At 42.1% G+C, this 17039-nt stretch overlaps 3 protein-coding genes across 6 annotated transcripts; 1 reads left to right on the forward strand and 2 right to left on the reverse strand.

Annotated features, from left to right (window-relative positions):
- Positions 1-519: 519 nt before the first annotated feature.
- On the reverse strand, positions 520-5198 carry LOC118115114 (arf-GAP with dual PH domain-containing protein 2). 3 transcript variants are annotated; one of them, XM_035166088.2, is made up of 11 exons: positions 4908-5198; positions 4251-4384; positions 3335-3426; positions 2984-3072; positions 2790-2902; positions 2534-2680; positions 2183-2266; positions 2028-2090; positions 1781-1858; positions 1111-1339; positions 520-988 (listed from the first exon to the last, which is right to left on the reverse strand). In XM_035166088.2, exons 1-11 carry the CDS (start codon positions 4993-4995, stop codon positions 960-962), a joined length of 1146 nt encoding a protein of 381 aa, XP_035021979.1. In that variant the 5' UTR covers positions 4996-5198; the 3' UTR covers positions 520-959. The 3 variants fall into 3 exon arrangements, with proteins under 3 accessions (XP_035021979.1, XP_035021988.1, XP_047197787.1); XM_035166097.2 differs by having other exon boundaries at positions 4254-4384; positions 4908-5196; XM_047341831.1 differs by having other exon boundaries at positions 2790-3072; positions 4254-4384.
- A 1084-nt stretch (positions 5199-6282) lies between these two features.
- Positions 6283-9532, forward strand: tefm (transcription elongation factor, mitochondrial). Its single transcript, XM_035145205.2, has 5 exons — positions 6283-6453; positions 6766-7253; positions 8229-8378; positions 8514-8692; positions 8854-9532. Exons 1-5 carry the CDS (start codon positions 6411-6413, stop codon positions 9116-9118), a joined length of 1125 nt encoding a protein of 374 aa, XP_035001096.1. The 5' UTR covers positions 6283-6410; the 3' UTR covers positions 9119-9532.
- Positions 9417-16313, reverse strand: atad5b (ATPase family AAA domain containing 5b). Of its 2 annotated transcripts, none has more exons than XM_035145164.2 (14): positions 15491-16313; positions 14820-15122; positions 14629-14725; positions 14448-14530; positions 14106-14254; positions 13172-13337; positions 12717-12979; positions 12538-12631; positions 12395-12459; positions 12045-12240; positions 11644-11768; positions 10749-11557; positions 10314-10472; positions 9417-9650 (listed from the first exon to the last, which is right to left on the reverse strand). In XM_035145164.2, exons 1-14 carry the CDS (start codon positions 16068-16070, stop codon positions 9566-9568), a joined length of 3174 nt encoding a protein of 1057 aa, XP_035001055.2. In that variant the 5' UTR covers positions 16071-16313; the 3' UTR covers positions 9417-9565. The 2 variants fall into 2 exon arrangements, with proteins under 2 accessions (XP_035001055.2, XP_035001064.2); XM_035145173.2 differs by having other exon boundaries at positions 9417-9647; positions 15491-16312.
- Between the last annotated feature and the right edge of the window lie 726 nt (positions 16314-17039).

A 17039-nucleotide genomic window follows, 5' to 3' on the forward strand; every position in this document is an offset into this window, starting at 1 on the left:
TCTATGGGGAAATAACTTTTTTGTACCACCTGCCTTTGATGCTGTGTAAGTTAGCTCGATGACATTTGTGGCACCGGGGAAAAAGGCACAGAGTGAGACGTCTTATATTTTGTCCCAGCTCGGCAGCACCTTTCAATTTGTCCCGCCATCTACAGCCAAGAAAAGTAACTGCAGCAACCAGAGGTAAAGAGGGATGTCCTCTAGGAATACCCTCAGTAAGCTTGTAGCATAGTTTCAGATCAAGTACACTCAAATCCTCCACTACTGTCAGGGTACAGGTTGTATGAGAACACCATTCACTGTTGAGTATCACAGGTATTATCTTAATGTCCTTATCTGTTATTTGAGTTAGGGACTTTATAGTATCAAAAAAATTAAATGACTCCAAATAAATTTCCCAGATAAAGCCTTAAGGTTTAAAGGCTTTATCAGTTCGCTATATCTACATTACTGAAAAAGTATATGCACATGTATTCCCCTAAAATGTGACGAGCAGGAATCAGTTAAGCATCATATGTATTCAACTTATGAAGGGTTTTAATTTTCAACATACACAACTAAAATGCAACATAGTGTGAGAGACATTTAATTTAAAAAAATGTGCAAAATTACTACAAAAATGAAATTGTGTGTGGAAATCTACAGACCCTGTTTTTAATAAATACAACATCTGGCTCCAGTGTATTCATGGTGCTCCACAGGAGAATGCTTTCATCAGTCGTCATGGTGGCAAATGTAATAATCTCAGGGCAGGAAATTCTCCAAAGTGTAACACAGTAAGCACAGAGGCTGTAGCCTGTGCAAAGTGTTAGGGTTGAGTTTATTGTCAGTGGAGATGAAGAGTCCTGCTGGTATGAAAGAGACTTTGGTTGTACCTCTCTCTACCCTCACTGGCAGGATTGGAAGTGAGGCGATCAGTCTGTTATGTCCCAAACGAACTCAGGAAAAAGGTGTTCTGCTCATTTCCCCCTAATCAGGTTGGCTTCATCTGTATTAAAGATAGGAAATAGAGAGTGAGGCCGAATCAAATTCACCATGTAGTCTGTGGTTTATGCCATCTGCTGTGCACGGGAAGACATTAGCTGCACTGTATCAGGTGTTAAATCTTACTAGCATAGTCCTCTGGGGTCATGGGCTGAGCGATGACCCGTCTCAGTGCCTCCAGCCACTCCCTCTGCTCCTGCTCCTGCTCACACTGGAACACAAACTGTCTGCCTGGAGTCTGCAGGGTGATGCCACAGCGCCACCGGCCCCCCCTCGAGGTCTTGCCACTGCTCTCTGAGACCGAGTAGCTGTGGCTCTCGGTGCCAATGAAGACGGCGCCGCGCTCTGTAGCATCCTGGACAAACATGGGACGAGCATTATAAAGCATAATAAAAGCATAATAACAACAACATGGGTGTAATAAATTAGTCCAACATGGGTTGACACGTTTGCACATTTCGCCCTTTTCACCTTTGCACCAGAAAATAAGCCAAGGACAGTTTTTCAAGATGCAGCTCAACCCATGTCTACCATGTAATCAATTACACACAACATGTCTTGTTTTATATCAGGCTAATATCTGCAAATGATTAAAACAACAACATTTTCCTAGAAACTTTGTCTTCCTCCAAAATGACACAATTTGTTTGAATCCAAACTCCTTTACAACTGACTGTCAGAGTTATCTCTGAATATGCAAATAAGAATTACACAAAATCTGTCGTTTTTTTAATGTATTTTTGGAATCACTTTGATCATAAAATGTAGACTTTCAGACATATTCTGTGTTCTTTACCAGTGGAGTTTTGAAATACAGAAGTTTTCTGTTCATTGAGCACAGCGTGAACCACCTTTTCTTGAACGGCTCTCGTTGCTGAAAACACACACACGCAATCACAGGTGGAAAAAAAGACAAGCAGGAAGACAAAGAAAGAAAGTCAGACCGATAGAATAAAAAAAGAAAGAAAGAAAGGAATTAGTTTTTCAGATGTACCAAACGTAAGCAAATCCAATTCATGTTTGTATTAATATATGTGACGGACCGTCGGGCCGGTTTTCTCCATGTATCCCTCCTTCAGGCAGTGTTTTGTCAACTGAGGTATAAACTGTGTAAAGAAACACAGGTCATATTGTTAACTGGACAAAAGTTGCAGTTCAAGATGTATCTGAGTTGAATCCTGATGAAAAATGTTCTCACGTCACTGTCTTGAAGGGTGGGATGTTTCTTCTGGAGGTAAGCCAAGCGTGTTGCCCGGATAGCATTGAATAAGGATACAATGACCTGTAGCATAAGGCATCAGACAAAGGGCAGTGAATGACAAAGTCTAGTACTGTCCGTGACCTGCGACCATGCGTTGTCTGGACAGCTTCAGTCGTTTTAAGGGGTCAGTTTGAGAGCTAAATGGTGTTAAAAGGTAAGCGGGTCTACACATGCACTGACTGGTGTCCGTGCTGCAGACTTCGATTGCTGCATTTGCTGACACACGTCATCTATCTGTCACTCACATGTGGAGGTCAAACAACACTGGGCTCCAGCAGCTGAGCTCACCTGCCCTTTCTCATGGTAGACAAATAGATTCCTCATGCGTTCGTCCTGCAGGTAGGATATCTGCAGGCCGTGAGCATGGCCGATCTTCTCCTGCTGGAAAACTGCGTTCAGATCCTTCATGCTGATGACCGCTTTGGGAACCTTGGACTTTTTTTTAAGGAGAAAGTTGAGGGAGGGATTTAAAGATTAGAATTCAACAGTTCTTATGCTCATCAGACAGAAATGTAGACAACGATACGGCAACTGAACTACTCACGTCCTCTTTCGTGAAGTATCTGAGGGTGAAGTCTTTCTGGGACAAAAGAAAGTTCCTCTTGAGAAACTGCTTGTTGTCTTTGCCTTTCTTCATTAGTGTTGACTCAAACAGATCTGGATCGGATACATCAAATGAATATGATTGGTATAGAAAACAAGTATATCTTCCTGTTTGTATAACGGAAGGATTATTACCTGAACAATAACCTTGTTGAAAGTAGGTCTTTTCTCCGGTGAATTCTCTTCTTTCATACTTTGCGCGGATCCATTGATCCTTGAGAACTCTAAGAGCAAGCACAAAACACCCATCAATGTTTCCTCATGGATGAAACACAAGCCACTGAAAACCTTTTGACCTGACATTGATGAATGAATAGAACTCATACTGTCTATGGTAGAGGGGCTACACCACAGCACCCAACCCTTATTGGTTGTTCCTCTTTCCGTGTGCAACAGGCGCGCTGCCATTCATAGTATTTGTTGAGTCTTAACTTTTCACTTCCACAGAGCTAATGAGGCGAGCGGTTGGTGCCCGCGGTCACTCACATGCAGTCTTTTTGCTGCGGGCGGTAGAAAAAGGCTGGGACACACTTCTCGAAAGTGGCTTTGGCAGCAGAGTTCCCCTTCTCCCGCATGAACTGAAACCAGAGATTTCCAAAAGAAAAAAGGTCAGAAGAAGTCAACTGATATTCAGAGCTGGGCAGCTAATTTGGGATTTCCTGCTTTGCTTTTGCAAGATGCAACTCGTGAGATTAGAAACAATCTGAAAACCAGACCTCAGCTATGTAGTGTTCCAAAAACTCAAAATTCAAAGGTTTTATTTGCTACATGCTCATTCATGTGGGGAAAGTCAGAGTGATGTACCCCTGAGGCAATGCTAGTGTATAGAAAAAGAATACGCATGAAATAATTTGGAAAAAACAATATGTATAATATGTCTATAAATGGCAAAATGTGCCATGTGCCATAGAATATGTGCCATGTGCCATAGAATAAACAAGAAAGGCAAATAGTTGATCAAACCTCCTCCAAGGCCCAACAGTCCCCTCATAAAACCACATTTAAATTCACCATAGATTTTGATCTGCACCAACTTGCACACACCTATAAATAACATTTCCCTAAATATGCCTGATTTGTCCATGAATGATTCTCTGAGAAATTAAGACAAATTCTGAAAAACACCGTATCCCTTAATGTTAAAGAAAGTGAAAAATGTATCCTGGATCCAGCCCCTAATTGGATCATCACCAAATTTTGATGGGTTCTTCCCCGACCCATTGCACATCCTTCCACCCAGTTGCACGATAATCTGTGCAGTAGTTTTGGGGTAATCCTGTTCACAAACAAACAAACCAGCCAACCAACAGGAGTGACAGCATAACCTCCTTGGCTGAAGGATTAATAAATACCTGTTATAGCTGTAAATAGCCACTAAAAGATGAATTCAAACTATACAAACCACCTCTACTAGGGAATCTTCCCAGAGATCCAGACGTACGGATTTGACTCTGCTGACAGCGGGTAAATTACGATGCATCCCCGAGCAGTTCAGACACACAAAGATACCGAGAGTGTACGAGGCCCAGTCCGGCTCTGTAGGCACAATATTTGCTTTGTTAGAGGGAACTTCAAATACAGTGTGAGTCATGATTACAGCCCACAGGGACATACTATTGTTTCAAATGTGGACTCTAAATCACAAATATGTTAATAAACTGAAGTAGATCTGAAATAGATCCGAGTAGTTAAGATTTATTTTTGTCTTCCAAATACACATTTTATGTCTCTCTTTCAATGTTTTAGCTGTTGTTGGTTTAAATGGTGAAAATGTGATGTGAGTTATAGGAGGAACAATGAGGTCATTTCCATAGAAAACACAGCAACTCCACTTCCCCTCATGGAGGTTTTTGATTAAACGTGACTTGGTAAAAAAACATTATGTTGGACATACTTTAACAAACAACATCACGTGGCTCTGTGGTTCAAGTTGTTTACCATTTATCACATGTAATGTATATATAGAAAACATGTATCGCTCAAAAAGTAAAAAAATCAAACATTAAACAACAATGCTGATGTACAGATTTTGGTTTTGAATATTGTTCAGTGTACTCACCAGGAGCTCCGCAGTCAGCACACACCTTGTTACCCGGCTGTCGCATCAACTCCAGCAGGATTTTGTTGTTTCTCTCCAGAGATGCCATAGGTGCCGATATATCTAGTTTCTCTTCCGTTAGAGTAGAGTCCCACCAAAAGATCTGCTACGTATTAACTTCATGTTGACTGTACACAGTTCAGGGTGCAGAGCGGCTCTCTTCTGTGGCCAGTCGGAAAAAAAAAAAGACTTTCTTCTCACTGCCAGCATTTCCTCTTAAAAGCACAGCATCATGCAGTTTATTGTTCTGCACACAAACGCAGAGCTCCAGAAATAACAGAGAAAGGAAGTGAAACAGGGCGATCGACTTCCAGTATCAGGCTGATGGAGTTGGATGAATAGTTCGTAGAAAAGGTGTCTACATGTTGAGAGATGTTGATTCTACTGCAAATATAGAACTTCTTTGAATAAAGTTGTTTGTTAAAGCATATTTTGCAGCTTATACATATTACGCATATTAACAACATTTATTATTGAAAACTCTAATAATATATTTATATCATAATTAATGAAACAATTAATTCTTATCATAATTAATATGTTGCAGCACTCAGAACGGCCCTGCTACAGTTGTTCTGTTCTGTTCCACCCTGCACACTCATTCCAGATTAATCATATTTATTTGTATATTACCTCATCACAACATACGTTGTCTCAATGAGCTTCAAAAAGTTAGATCGAGGTCTGACACTAGCATGAAGAAACCCAGCAGTTACAATACCCAACAAACAGGTTTTTGACAGTAGAGAGGAAACAACCTCCTTCTAACAGAGAGGAAAACCTGCAGCAGAAACAGAGTCTGGGTGAGTTGAAAGAGCTGAAAGAGCTGGAAGAGCTGGAAGAGCTGGAAGTACACAAATAGAGAGAGAAGACCAGGAGCAGCCATGTTACTGTTTTATTTGTCTAAATGTCTTAACATAACATCAACATGCAAAAAAATGAACTTGCTTTCATATTGAAAACTGAAAATCTAACATTTCTAAAAATTAAAGCCCAATTTTAAGTAACAATATCAAGAAACAAAAGGATCAAATGTCCTATACAAAATACACTTAGGCCTCTGGTCAAATATGTAAAAATGTAATATACCACACAATGTCTGACTTCAATTGACTCCATGTTGCACTTGTTTCATTAAAGGCAAGAAGCAAATTAATGTAATATCATTTTAAATAAATTTAAAAAAAAATATAGAAAAACCTATACACAACGTGAAGTACTGCAGATGAATTATACTTCATGTACTTCACTATCTGAATGCAATTACACTACATACTCCTATACAGTAGATGGCGCTATGCAGCTCTAACAACAGAAGACAAAGTAGCAGCACCCGGAACTGATCGCAGCGGTGTTGTTGTTTCCACCGGTCGGTTTTAACGCGCCGGACAACAACCGGAGGGCAAATGTGTCCAACCGCTACAATGTTGTAGAAACGACCGATTATTTTTTGAATTAACGACGATGTGGGTCGCGAGACGGTTTCTGTCATCGGTCGCTCAGAGAAGTAAGGTTTTTTTGGTTTTTTTACAAATGTTAAAAATAGTTTTACTCATTGTGTACATTAATCTCAATCTACAGTCCGAACGTTAAGCTAATTTTGACTCTGCTAGCTGCAAATGCTAATATAAACCTTTTATTCACAGTGATATGTCCATAGTTTTATGTCTCTTTTTTAGAGTCGTTGGTTTGGAAACATGTTTGACAAGTTCACAGTATCTCACAGGAAGTCCCTGTCCTCACTGGTGTAGAGTCCCCTCTTTCTAAAGGTTTTATTCAGTCTGAACAATCCGAACCATCTCCTCCATGTCCTCCGCAGGTCGGTACACGGGTCAGTCTGGTCTGTTCCGCCGCCCGAAGCACGGCTCCCTCCCCGAGCTGGAGCTGCGGTACCTGCAGTGCACATGCTGCTGGAGGAGCCGGGTCCCCGTGGCCGGCTTCGAGACCCTGAACACCATCATCTCCGCCGCCGCCGAGCCCTGCAAGGAGGACCCCGGCAGGCCCCTGGACGCCTTCTACACCTCCGAGCAACGGGACGCCATCCTCCAGCTGCTCAACAACGCCCCCCCGGCGGAGCTGGCCAGCGTCAAGCTCCTCAGGGGCCGCAAGTCGCTCAACATCGTGGAGTACAGGACTAAACACGGACCCTTCCGAACCCTGGAGAGTTTGGTGAACGTGCCGCTGCTGAAGCACAAGAGCGCCGTCATCGTCTTCAACTCCATCCTCCACCCGGTCAAGAAGGAGAGGAAAGTGAGGATCCAGCTGGCCAAGTTCATCCGGCCGGAGGTGGACAGGTCCTGGCTGGAGGTGAGCTCCCGATACCGTGGGTCGGCTGGGCAGGTTCACATCCCCGTGTTCATGCTGGTGTCTACTGGGAACCCTACAAACCAAACACTGCTGCTCCAGTCTGTTCACGTGTTGACATCTACAGGCAGTGAATGCAAATGCTGACTTAATTTGATGAGCAGGACATTTAAGTGATGCTATAATATGGGATGATTCATTATTTTATTTGTGTAATGATATGGACCTCTGAATCTGATGTAAAGCCATAATAATAATAATAATTCCTAGTCACTAGATCTTTGCCCAGACAACAGGAGTCGTGTGTTGAACAATATTATCCAACACAATCCTTTATTAGTCCCAACAAGGGGAAATTTACAATATTACAGCAGCAGTAGTCAAAAATAGGCATTAGTAAGTGATAATAAGTAACATGCAATACCTAGGTGTAAGAACATAAAAAATATAGAAAAATATAAATGGAATAAAAACTAATATATACAGTGTAAAAAAACAAGAAAGAATATGTACTGTGTGAGGATATATTCAGTGAATGGATTGCACATGAAACATTGTATTGCACGGTTCTTTCTTGGCCCATGTCCTATCCTTTCAAGTTTCATGGGAATCTGTTCAGTAATTTTTGCGTAATCCTGCTGACAGGGGCGAAACCATTACCACCTTGGTTAGAGGAAATGAGAGTACCTGTTCTTTAAAAATAGATCCAGTGGAGTTCCAGAGACTTTGTAGAATCCATAACTAGGAGCACTGAAGCTGCTCTGACTTGTAGAATGATGCTCCATACATTGGTCTCTGCCTGAGATACAAGTTTAACACAAATCTGTTCCTGCTCGTTGGGACTCTCGTGTTTGTCAGCATGATCGTGTTAGTTTCAGGTTTCATCTCGTTTCATTTGTCAAACAAAATGTTGAACGTGAATAGAAAAAGCAGCAGATTTTACTACCACCTGTCATAACTCTGTATTTGTTTATACAGGATGCCAGCTCCATAGTGTCAATAATATGCGGGACTAATAAAATCGCCTGGGCACATGTGGACCGTGGGATGATCGTACAGGATTGGCAACAACTGGAGTGTCCCAATTTCTTGAGGGGGACCTACATAGCTTCTTCTTACTTGAATGATGTGAGTATGGAGTCCATGATATTGTCATTTCACACTGGTTAGATGAATGATGCAGAGGTTTTGTGGTGAGGCTTGTTTTATTCATGTTTGGGTGAAACTCACAGTACAGACTCTAATCCCACTTCCGGCCAACAGGTTTCTACAGTTGTGTCGCTCCTCCCGTCTGCTGACTTCTACATTATAGAGAAATCCTCGATCTCAGTGCAGAATACTGCCCTGTTCCCCATCATGGCTCACATGAGGACAGTGGAGGCCATCCTGTTTGCTCTGCTGGAGCCTAAGCACTCGGAGCCAGAGACTAACATTCCTCCCAGGTGAGAAAAAGTGACTTCATGTCAATAATGACTCCTTAAATTCAAAATACACCAAATAGAGCATTTAATATCAAACATGCTTTACTTAAACTTTAGCTAAGTCACTTATCTCAGTCACTAACAACAGAATTCCCTCCTTTATTTTCTTTCTTCCTGTGCAGAGTGTTGAACATGATGCGAACTGCTGTGGGACGCCACTTTGGACTCATGGTGGGCGAGTCTCGGACCAGCGGCGCGCAGGCAGTGCGACAGCTGATGACCGAGTCTGTGACGCAGAAGCTTCCCAGGATAAACTTTCCCCCGGAGCTGCTGGTCAAGTACAGGAACCACTTCCAGATTGGGAGCAGGAGAGGAGGAGAGGAGCTCTGCGACGCTCTCCTTCAGGCTGTAGCGTTTTTCGAGCTGCTCAGTGAATCTTCCAGTTAGCCGCCACCTGGACCGATATATGGTGGTGGTTGATGGTTTTTAAAGTATTGAATATCTACTGGTCACATAAAATGCTGCAGTACTGTTTTCAGGATGTTGAGCAGGATGGTCGCTGTCGTTCTTGTTCACCTGCTCCAACTACTTTCTGTGATGTTACCTTCTAATGTCTTGAGGACTTTCAAGTTGTTTCAAACTTTTTACAATTAAAAAAGAAAAATAATTAAACTCCATGTCTGCATTAAATACCTTTTCATTCTTTAAAAAAGGTGACGCCTAAAAAGAATTTTACAAGATCGAGTTTATTTACAAAAATATTTATTTACTCTTCATGGTTGCACTGACATGTAAATAAAACATTGTTTCACATCTCAAGTGTGTAAAAATTCATTTTGTTCACAGTAAAATAAATACTGACAGGTATATAAAGTAGACTTTCCATTTTCTTCTTTAAGAGAAATCTTCTGCCAGGAGTTGAATGGTCGACTTTGACAGATCCAGGTGTATGTTCCTGAGGTAGTTCACACACGTACTGCTGGGAACAAAACACTTTATTTAGTAGACTATTGTTTGGAGGTATAACGTCACATCCACCAGGCTAATTAAGGTATGATACATTTATCCAACATTAAATGTAGCAATAATTCAAATGGAATACTTGAGTGATGACAATAGTTGGCTTGGACATAACAAATAAAAAAATCCCAACAGATTAAGTTATGTGAGGATTCAGCTGGGCCTGAGATACTTATGTCATTTGCCTTCCACTGTCAAAATCACTATAAATAAAGATGGGCAAAACCGCTCCAAAAGAAAAAATCAAGCCAAAGCATCTCAATCGCCCCCTGGTGGCTGGCCGGTTTGGATTAGTAATTTGATGTTATAAAAATAGATTAATACGTCATGATTGACAGCTGAGACTGATTCCTGATTGGTCAAGCGTGTGTATCAGCAGGACCTCGATACCACTACTGGCTTCAAATGCACAAGATGGCAGTGTTCATATCCGGGATATTTTAGCTTCATTTCTGGATAGTGGGAGGAAGTGGAGACTCATCATCCACCTCTATATACAGTCTATTGTCACACTATTATGGAAATCAAATAGGATTGTATTTATGTATATTAAAGCCTATCAAAAGTGAAATGTCACTATTTTAAATTGAATAATTGTAGAGCTGTGTTGAGTGTGGTTCACCTGTTTGGCTCCTCTTCCTGCTGCTGTGCTCTGTGAGAGCGACAGATGGAGCGGAGGACCGGCATGTAGTCCACACAGACGGCTCGTCTGTTCCCCAGCAGGCCGAAAGATTCACTGCTGAGCACCTTCCTGCTCAAATCATACCTCCTGTGGGACACACTGGAACGAGAGGAGAAGTGGGTTATGGTGGAAAACAAGATATTTTTGTTTTGGCTGTTCTAGATTCTAGAAAAATAAGGTAAGCGATTCATGTTTTTGTGAATAAATGCATGGTTAGGAGAAACCTGGTCATATATTTGGTGAAAAGCATCCACATGGATCTCCTGAAATCTGACATCCAAATGACTCCTATATCAGTCCTGTTACAAACTGAAATGCCAGACAGTAAACAATCTGAATCAGTATTCAGGGACTTGAGATGGAAGAGAGACTTACCTTGTACCACACAGAGGTTGAAAACTAAACCTGAGGCTCTGTCTTTTGGGAGGTGCTGGGAACGCCACTCTCTCCACCAGCCTCTCCCACCTTTCGCCCCCCAGCTCATGTCTTTGTTTTTGGGCTTCGGTCCACGCCTGAGACACTCGCCACCAGCATCTGTGACACCCCAAGCCCTCAGCAGCAGCCTTAATATCCAACAGCCTCTCGTGGCTCCAGCTGCCACCCTCCTCCTCCTCCTCCTCGTTGCTCTCATCCAACAAGCCGTCCTTTATCTCTGCTCCCGTCCAGACGAACGCCTCAGGGCTGCATGAGCCTGAATAGAGTGGCGCTGCAGCTGGAAGCGAGATGTCAAGGTACGACATGAGGTCAAAGAAGTCGGTCAGGGCGTCTAAACAGGCGTCTGATATTTGTTCAGTCTTGTCACTTGAACTAGGGATTCTGGAATGAACCCCTTGTAATAATAATGAGGTTCTTTGAGGTTTTTGTTTTAAAGTGGATGTTGTCTCAAACACTGTTGCAGTATATTTCCTTCTACTAAGTCTGGACATATTCCTGAAAGGTTTCCTGTCGGTCGCTGACGCCTTTGGACTGACATCTCCTTTGAGCTGCAGGACTCGAGGATCACTGTGAGGGGGTGCCAGCTGCCTCTGTAGCCCAGAACAAGTCATCTTCTCCAGGTGCTGGCCCGACGTTCTGTTGGGTAGAAGGAGCTCCAGGTTGTTGTAGAGAAGAGGCTCACCTCCTCTCCAGCTCTCAGATAAGAGCCTCAGCAGCTTGTTCATGTCTGTTTCAGACCAGCGCCGACACTGAAGAGTCAGAGACAAAGGATTGAGAAAATGATTTATTGGGGAAAAAAACCTTGTTAAGTGTATGTAGAGACATGATTACTTGCCTTTAGAAGGTTCAGCAGTTTCTTTTGGGTGACAGGTTGGAGACCTAGCATGGCGGCTGTGCAGCTCGGGTCCCATGGAGGAAGACTGGAATCTAAATGATCTCCATCCTCAGCAGCATGAGAGTCTAGATTGGGAAATATGCGAAAATTCCGCCAAACAGGTAAAAAAACAACAACTCAGTTCTTTTATCACGCTTTCTAAAGCACTTGGACAAGAAGGCAGTTTTACAAACCATTAGTTATTAGAGACATCAGCAAAGTTCCACAGTGCTTGCTTGTAGAAGCATAGTAACAGTGCAAGCCATTACACTATTCAACCGAATACACAATATTGATAATTTGTGGTAGCAAAATCCACGTATATAAGGCGGCCAGATTGTGAATGATGTAGAGTAACTTACACTGTACATGAATAGGCTCCTTACAGCCTCCACTCTGAGCTGCCTGCCCTCCACCACTGAGCGCCCAGAGCTGCAGCTGCAGCAGGCAGCGTCTGACGTCTCCACATGTGTGTCTGAGGAGGCTCCTGACATCGTCCAACTCCAGTGGCACATTCTGAGACAAACACACCAGCTGCAGGTAGCTACACACGCTCACCTCGGGACAGAAGGAGTATGCTTATGAAAAAGTGGGTCACTTCAGCTCCGAAGATTCTGCACATGTGGGACAGTTCTATATTACAAGCACAAAGTGTGGAGTCGTGTTTCCCGCTGAAGTTGCACAAGACTGTAGAGAATAGAGTTTGACTTACAACTGATGGGGTTTTGAAAAGGATTTCCTCCAAGCTGCAGCTGAATCTCTCTCTGAACAAAGGATCTAATGAGGACATTCAGTTTTCATCACAACTCGTCTTCAGATCAAATTTATTCATAGTCGAACAATGTTTGCTTTTACCATTGGTGGTCAGAACGACTGGTCTTTTAGTCGTTGCCATGAAAGACTTGATGGCTCCGAGGAAACCAACATCGTCGTCAAATATAACATCGACCTGCGGGAGCAGATGAACGAATCAAACCAGAACAAACATGGGTTACGTGCAGCACATGCAGTGTTATATCTGTTAGTGTCTTTACCTCTTCAAACAGAATGAGTGATGTGGCCTTCTTTTTGCTCGGTGTCACTGTTTGATCGCCGCCTGGTGATGAGAATTTCTTGCCGTCTTGTTTCTCAAGCAGCGTTGGGCCACCAAAATGTAAGTGATCTGCTTTTGCCTTCATCTTGAAGTAGTTGGTCAAAGTGACTGCGGCTGGATTTGATTTTCCTTTGAGACCAGAGCGGCCAACGTTCTTCTTTTTTGAGGTAGAGGTGACATTTTTAGGAGGCACTGGTTTTCCTGCTAAATTTATGAAAATATCTATTAAAATATGTTTATATAAACAATACAATAACTGTACTGATCTATATTTAAACTTGACACAATGAAGTTTTAACTTTCACAACACAGTCATTGTTGCAACCCTTTCTAAGTAAGACATTATGTTTCAGTATTAAAACTGTAATGAAGACCCTGTCTCCCTCCATCTCTCACCAGTTAAGGTGTCAGCTTTAGGAGTGCTGGTGTTGTAATTGTTGAGATAAGCTGGTTTCAGAGGATCTTTGCCAGACGTCTCCACCAAGTAGGACTGGGTGGCCTCCTTCAGCTGGGACAGAACATGGCGGCCGCTGCGCTGTGAGGAGCAGTTCACCTCGAACACCTTTGATTGAAAAGTTAAAACCAACATTAAATGAGTATAATACTCAGGTGATTACTTGTCATGAAAGACTAGTAAATGGTGAGCGTGATTTGGTCCTAGCGAGAGTTACAAATATCAATGTTAGCTTAAGCAAATCAATTTTATAAACAGTTCAAATTGAAATGTTCCCTCTGACGTGACTTAACCTTTAGAACATGCAGTTGTGATTGTTGATTCTTTATGACTGATCTGAAATTCTCAATCTTCTCGAATCAGACAAAAGTCAAATGAGGCAGAAATTCAATGAGCTACTAGAGCATAAATACAAAAGTAGATATAAGTAAGTTGCTCATCTGTGAGTAACATATTTCTGTCAGAACGAAGAAAATACATGTTGTGTTTAATCCCAGGTGAACCAGATATCTGAGATTTACTAAACGTATGTAGCCATTTCAATGCATTAGTCATATTGTTAAGTGGTTCCATAAATAATATGTATATATTATTTATACTAATCGATCCATAAATATTTTTGTGAGCTTTTTAAACTATTTTTTTTCCATTATTGTAGGTTATTATTTTTTGTCAACTTTCGTTTGGGAAAGTGCAAGTGTAACAGTTTGTACTTAGTGGTGACTGAATAAATAATCAGACTTTTCCCCTAACCGAGATTCAGAGTTCAATGTTTTTTCTTAGCATGGTGAAAACTTAAAGATATGAATATGAATGCACTTATTATACTTTGACGTCTTGTTTTGAAAGATATTGGAGCTTTCTATAAATTCGGACCTTGAAGCCGAGCTCCTGAGCGCAGGCATACACTGAGGCAGTCTTCCCCACACCCGGAGGCCCTGTGATCAGCATGGTGTTACACAGTGGATCCTCTCTGTGGTCTTCTGCCACAGCCTCACCTTGGAAGTCTCCACAGTCCCACGAGTCTGCGAAGGACAGCGATTACTTTTCCAACCCCAAAAACTGTTCCCACCAATGGAAATCCTGTCATCAATATAAAATACTAGTCAAGAAAAATAAGGCTCTTAACAAATACGTGTTTATGGCTCATTAGAAGACACATCAAAAATCGGATCCATCAGTGAAGAAATAAGAACAAAAGTAACATGGGACAAATACCTGTGCTGTTATCTTCATCTCTCCTCTCCTCCACCTTCCTCCTTTCATCACAGTCAGCTCTTAACTTCCATTTCTTCAACCAACTAAATTCCAGACAAAAGAAAAATGAAAAAGTTGTGTTTACAAGTTAAAGTTCAAATTTCAAGTGCATTGTGTTCGGAAGCTAATAAACGAAATTCACCTCTGTAATTTATTCACTGAGCCACAGTTGCCGATGACTTCACTTGAATGCTGAGGACTGTACTTGTCTGTCCAGAGAACATCCTCATAGCTGGCTTCTGGACAAATGGATAAAAAGTTCGTTTTCTGTTAGTAAAAGGCTGAAGCACATGCCTTGGGAATACAGATCCATCCGTGCACGAGAAGGTGTACCTCTGTGGAGAACGTCATGGATTATTGGTGACCGGCCGTCAGATTCGGAGTGATTTATCCATTCAGAGTTCAGCTCAGGGTTATTCACCGAGACTGTTGGACTCCCACTCCTCTGCTTCAGTCTGTGAGAGCGGCTCAGCTTACTGTTGCTGGGCTGCTTCCTCACAGCGGGGACGGTGCTCTCCGGGACGCCCTGTCCTGACAGGGCGTCCAAACCGACACATCTCAGACGCTTGGACACTCTCTCTGAGCTTTCACCTCCTCGTCTCCTCTTCTGTGGGGAGCTTGGATGCAGGGAGTTGTCTGTTTTGGTTTAGAGTAGAGGGGCATTCCACTTGAATTGCATGAATGGACATGTAAAACTGTTTATAGGATTTTTTAAAAAACAATAAACTCAGGGAGCTACCTGAGTGTGGTGAGCGATATCCCTGGTGCTCTTTGGTGTGGGGATCCAAATAGTTTAGACAAGTTGGAGGAATTTGAGGGACTCAATATGTTGGTAGGTTAAAAAGCCTTCAATATCTTGTGGCTACTGAAACATATCAACAATAATCAAGTGACTGCTTCACTTCTTTACTGATCATACGACCACCAGGGATAAAACAACCATTTTTATTGCTAACCCTGATGAAGGCTTTAATGGCTGTTAATATGATTTAGCTGAATCTCACCTGTGGATCCGAATCCCTGCAGACTGGTTTTCTTCTGCAAAGTGCTGAACACTGTTTGAACTGGAAACGCTGGGTTAGATGTTTTGATTTCTTCCAGGCGGCTGCGCAGAGATGAGGGGGACACATGTCGTCTCCTGGTAGACTGAAGATCCTCATCCTCCTCCAAGAGGTGAACTACTGGAGACAACCGATGCTGATGATGAAGAGGAGGAGGAGGCACTGGCGTCTGCAGCTTCTCTTCAGACTGACACAGGCAAGCATCACTGCTCACCTTCCTCTTGCTATGCAGCGGTGTACGTAAGAAAATGGGGGCGATTTTAACATCTTGCACGGAGCAGGTCTTCCTCTGATCCTGACGCGGTTGGACTTTTCTCTCGGAGACGCCTGCAGCAGCTGGAGTTGGTGAATCTCCCTCGTCGGAGCAGCTGGACACTGCTAATGCTAATGCTAACGTTATCACCTCGGTACTTCGTCCACTCGCTGGTTCTCTGCACTTCTTGTTTCGTTTCAGTTTGTTTCGCATCGTAAAGAAACTCAAAGTCTGTCCGGATGAATTTGAACTCTCGCGCTTGGCTGTCATGCATGGTGGACCCGTGACGTCAATTTGTGCGACGCTAAACTACGCTAAAATAACTTTTAAGTTACTTTTACACTGGCCCAGCTAACTAACTCTGTATGCTCACCATGTTCCCCATATATAAAAATGCTAACTCTACGGATAAATACAAAACACAGTGCAACATTTAACGGTTACTTATAAATCAAAATAAAATCCGAAGTGATTTGTAGTAACGTCACAAACATGCGCCAGGTTTTTGTAATAGCCAAGGATCGTCTATGTGCAGACAGATGCTCTTTCCTCGAGAGTGAACTGATCACTGCTCACAGAAATCAACCACTACTCTAAAACAAACGGAAATTATAACAGTGATTTTTAAAAAAATTACAATTTTGCTTGTAAATATTGAAGTAATTTTCAAGGAAAACTTAAGTCTGCTCATACCAGCATTTCCAATATCAGGATTTGTTGTTTGTCCTCTTTATAACATCATAAATGGGTTTGTAACTCTTTGCTAGTTTCCTGTTTTATTATAAGAGTAGTATTTCAGATATCATATGGAATATCATCATATAATCTTTTCAGGTTATGTATGAGACACATCAGTGTTGGGGGTTTAATTTGAATCAAAAAGTTTGACAAACATTTCTTTTATTGCTCTTAATCCGAAAAGGTGAACATCTTTTGACTTATCAAACTAGAGAATAATTTACCTTGAACGTGACAAGTTATTCTTTACCTCATAAGCAGCAGTTGACAAATATAGAATCAACTCAAAAGGTCACTTACTCTCTTGTTCTTGAGGTTTGGACAGTGACAGGCTTACTGTCACTAAGGTGATGAGGACAGGGTGATGAGGACAGGGTGATGCAGTCAAAAGCTCCAGAACAAGGGATTTTCAACTTGAGATTGTTTTGTTGACAGATTATTCTTTTCAGTCATTTCCTGGACTGAAAAATAAAAGGTTTCATTTTAAATCTGATATATAGA

This window comes from Hippoglossus stenolepis, chromosome 2 (genome assembly GCF_022539355.2).
Source record: "Hippoglossus stenolepis isolate QCI-W04-F060 chromosome 2, HSTE1.2, whole genome shotgun sequence".
NCBI classification, from domain to species: Eukaryota; Metazoa; Chordata; class Actinopteri; order Pleuronectiformes; family Pleuronectidae; genus Hippoglossus; species Hippoglossus stenolepis.

Excerpts from the sequence above, each read along its gene's own strand:
- LOC118115114 (XM_047341831.1), bottom strand. The coding sequence starts at position 4,995 with ATGGCATCTCTGGAGAGAAACAACAAAATCCTGCTGGAGTTGATGCGA. Across the intron at positions 4,385-4,907 it reads TGCTGACTGCGGAGCTCCTG|AGCCGGACTGGGCCTCGTAC; the intron begins GTGAGTACACTG and ends TTGTGCCTACAG. Across the intron at positions 1,340-1,780 it reads TGTATTTCAAAACTCCACTG|GATGCTACAGAGCGCGGCGC; the intron begins GTAAAGAACACA and ends ATGTTTGTCCAG.
- tefm (XM_035145205.2), top strand. The coding sequence starts at position 6,411 with ATGTGGGTCGCGAGACGGTTTCTGTCATCGGTCGCTCAGAGAA. Across the intron at positions 7,254-8,228 it reads TGGACAGGTCCTGGCTGGAG|GATGCCAGCTCCATAGTGTC; the intron begins GTGAGCTCCCGA and ends TTGTTTATACAG. Across the intron at positions 8,379-8,513 it reads CTTCTTCTTACTTGAATGAT|GTTTCTACAGTTGTGTCGCT; the intron begins GTGAGTATGGAG and ends TCCGGCCAACAG.
- atad5b (XM_035145164.2), bottom strand. The coding sequence starts at position 16,070 with ATGACAGCCAAGCGCGAGAGTTCAAATTCATCCGGACAGACTTTGAGT. Across the intron at positions 12,460-12,537 it reads AGTCGTTCTGACCACCAATG|ATCCTTTGTTCAGAGAGAGA; the intron begins GTAAAAGCAAAC and ends TGTCCTCATTAG. Across the intron at positions 10,473-10,748 it reads CAACCTCTGTGTGGTACAAG|TGTGTCCCACAGGAGGTATG; the intron begins GTAAGTCTCTCT and ends CTCTCGTTCCAG.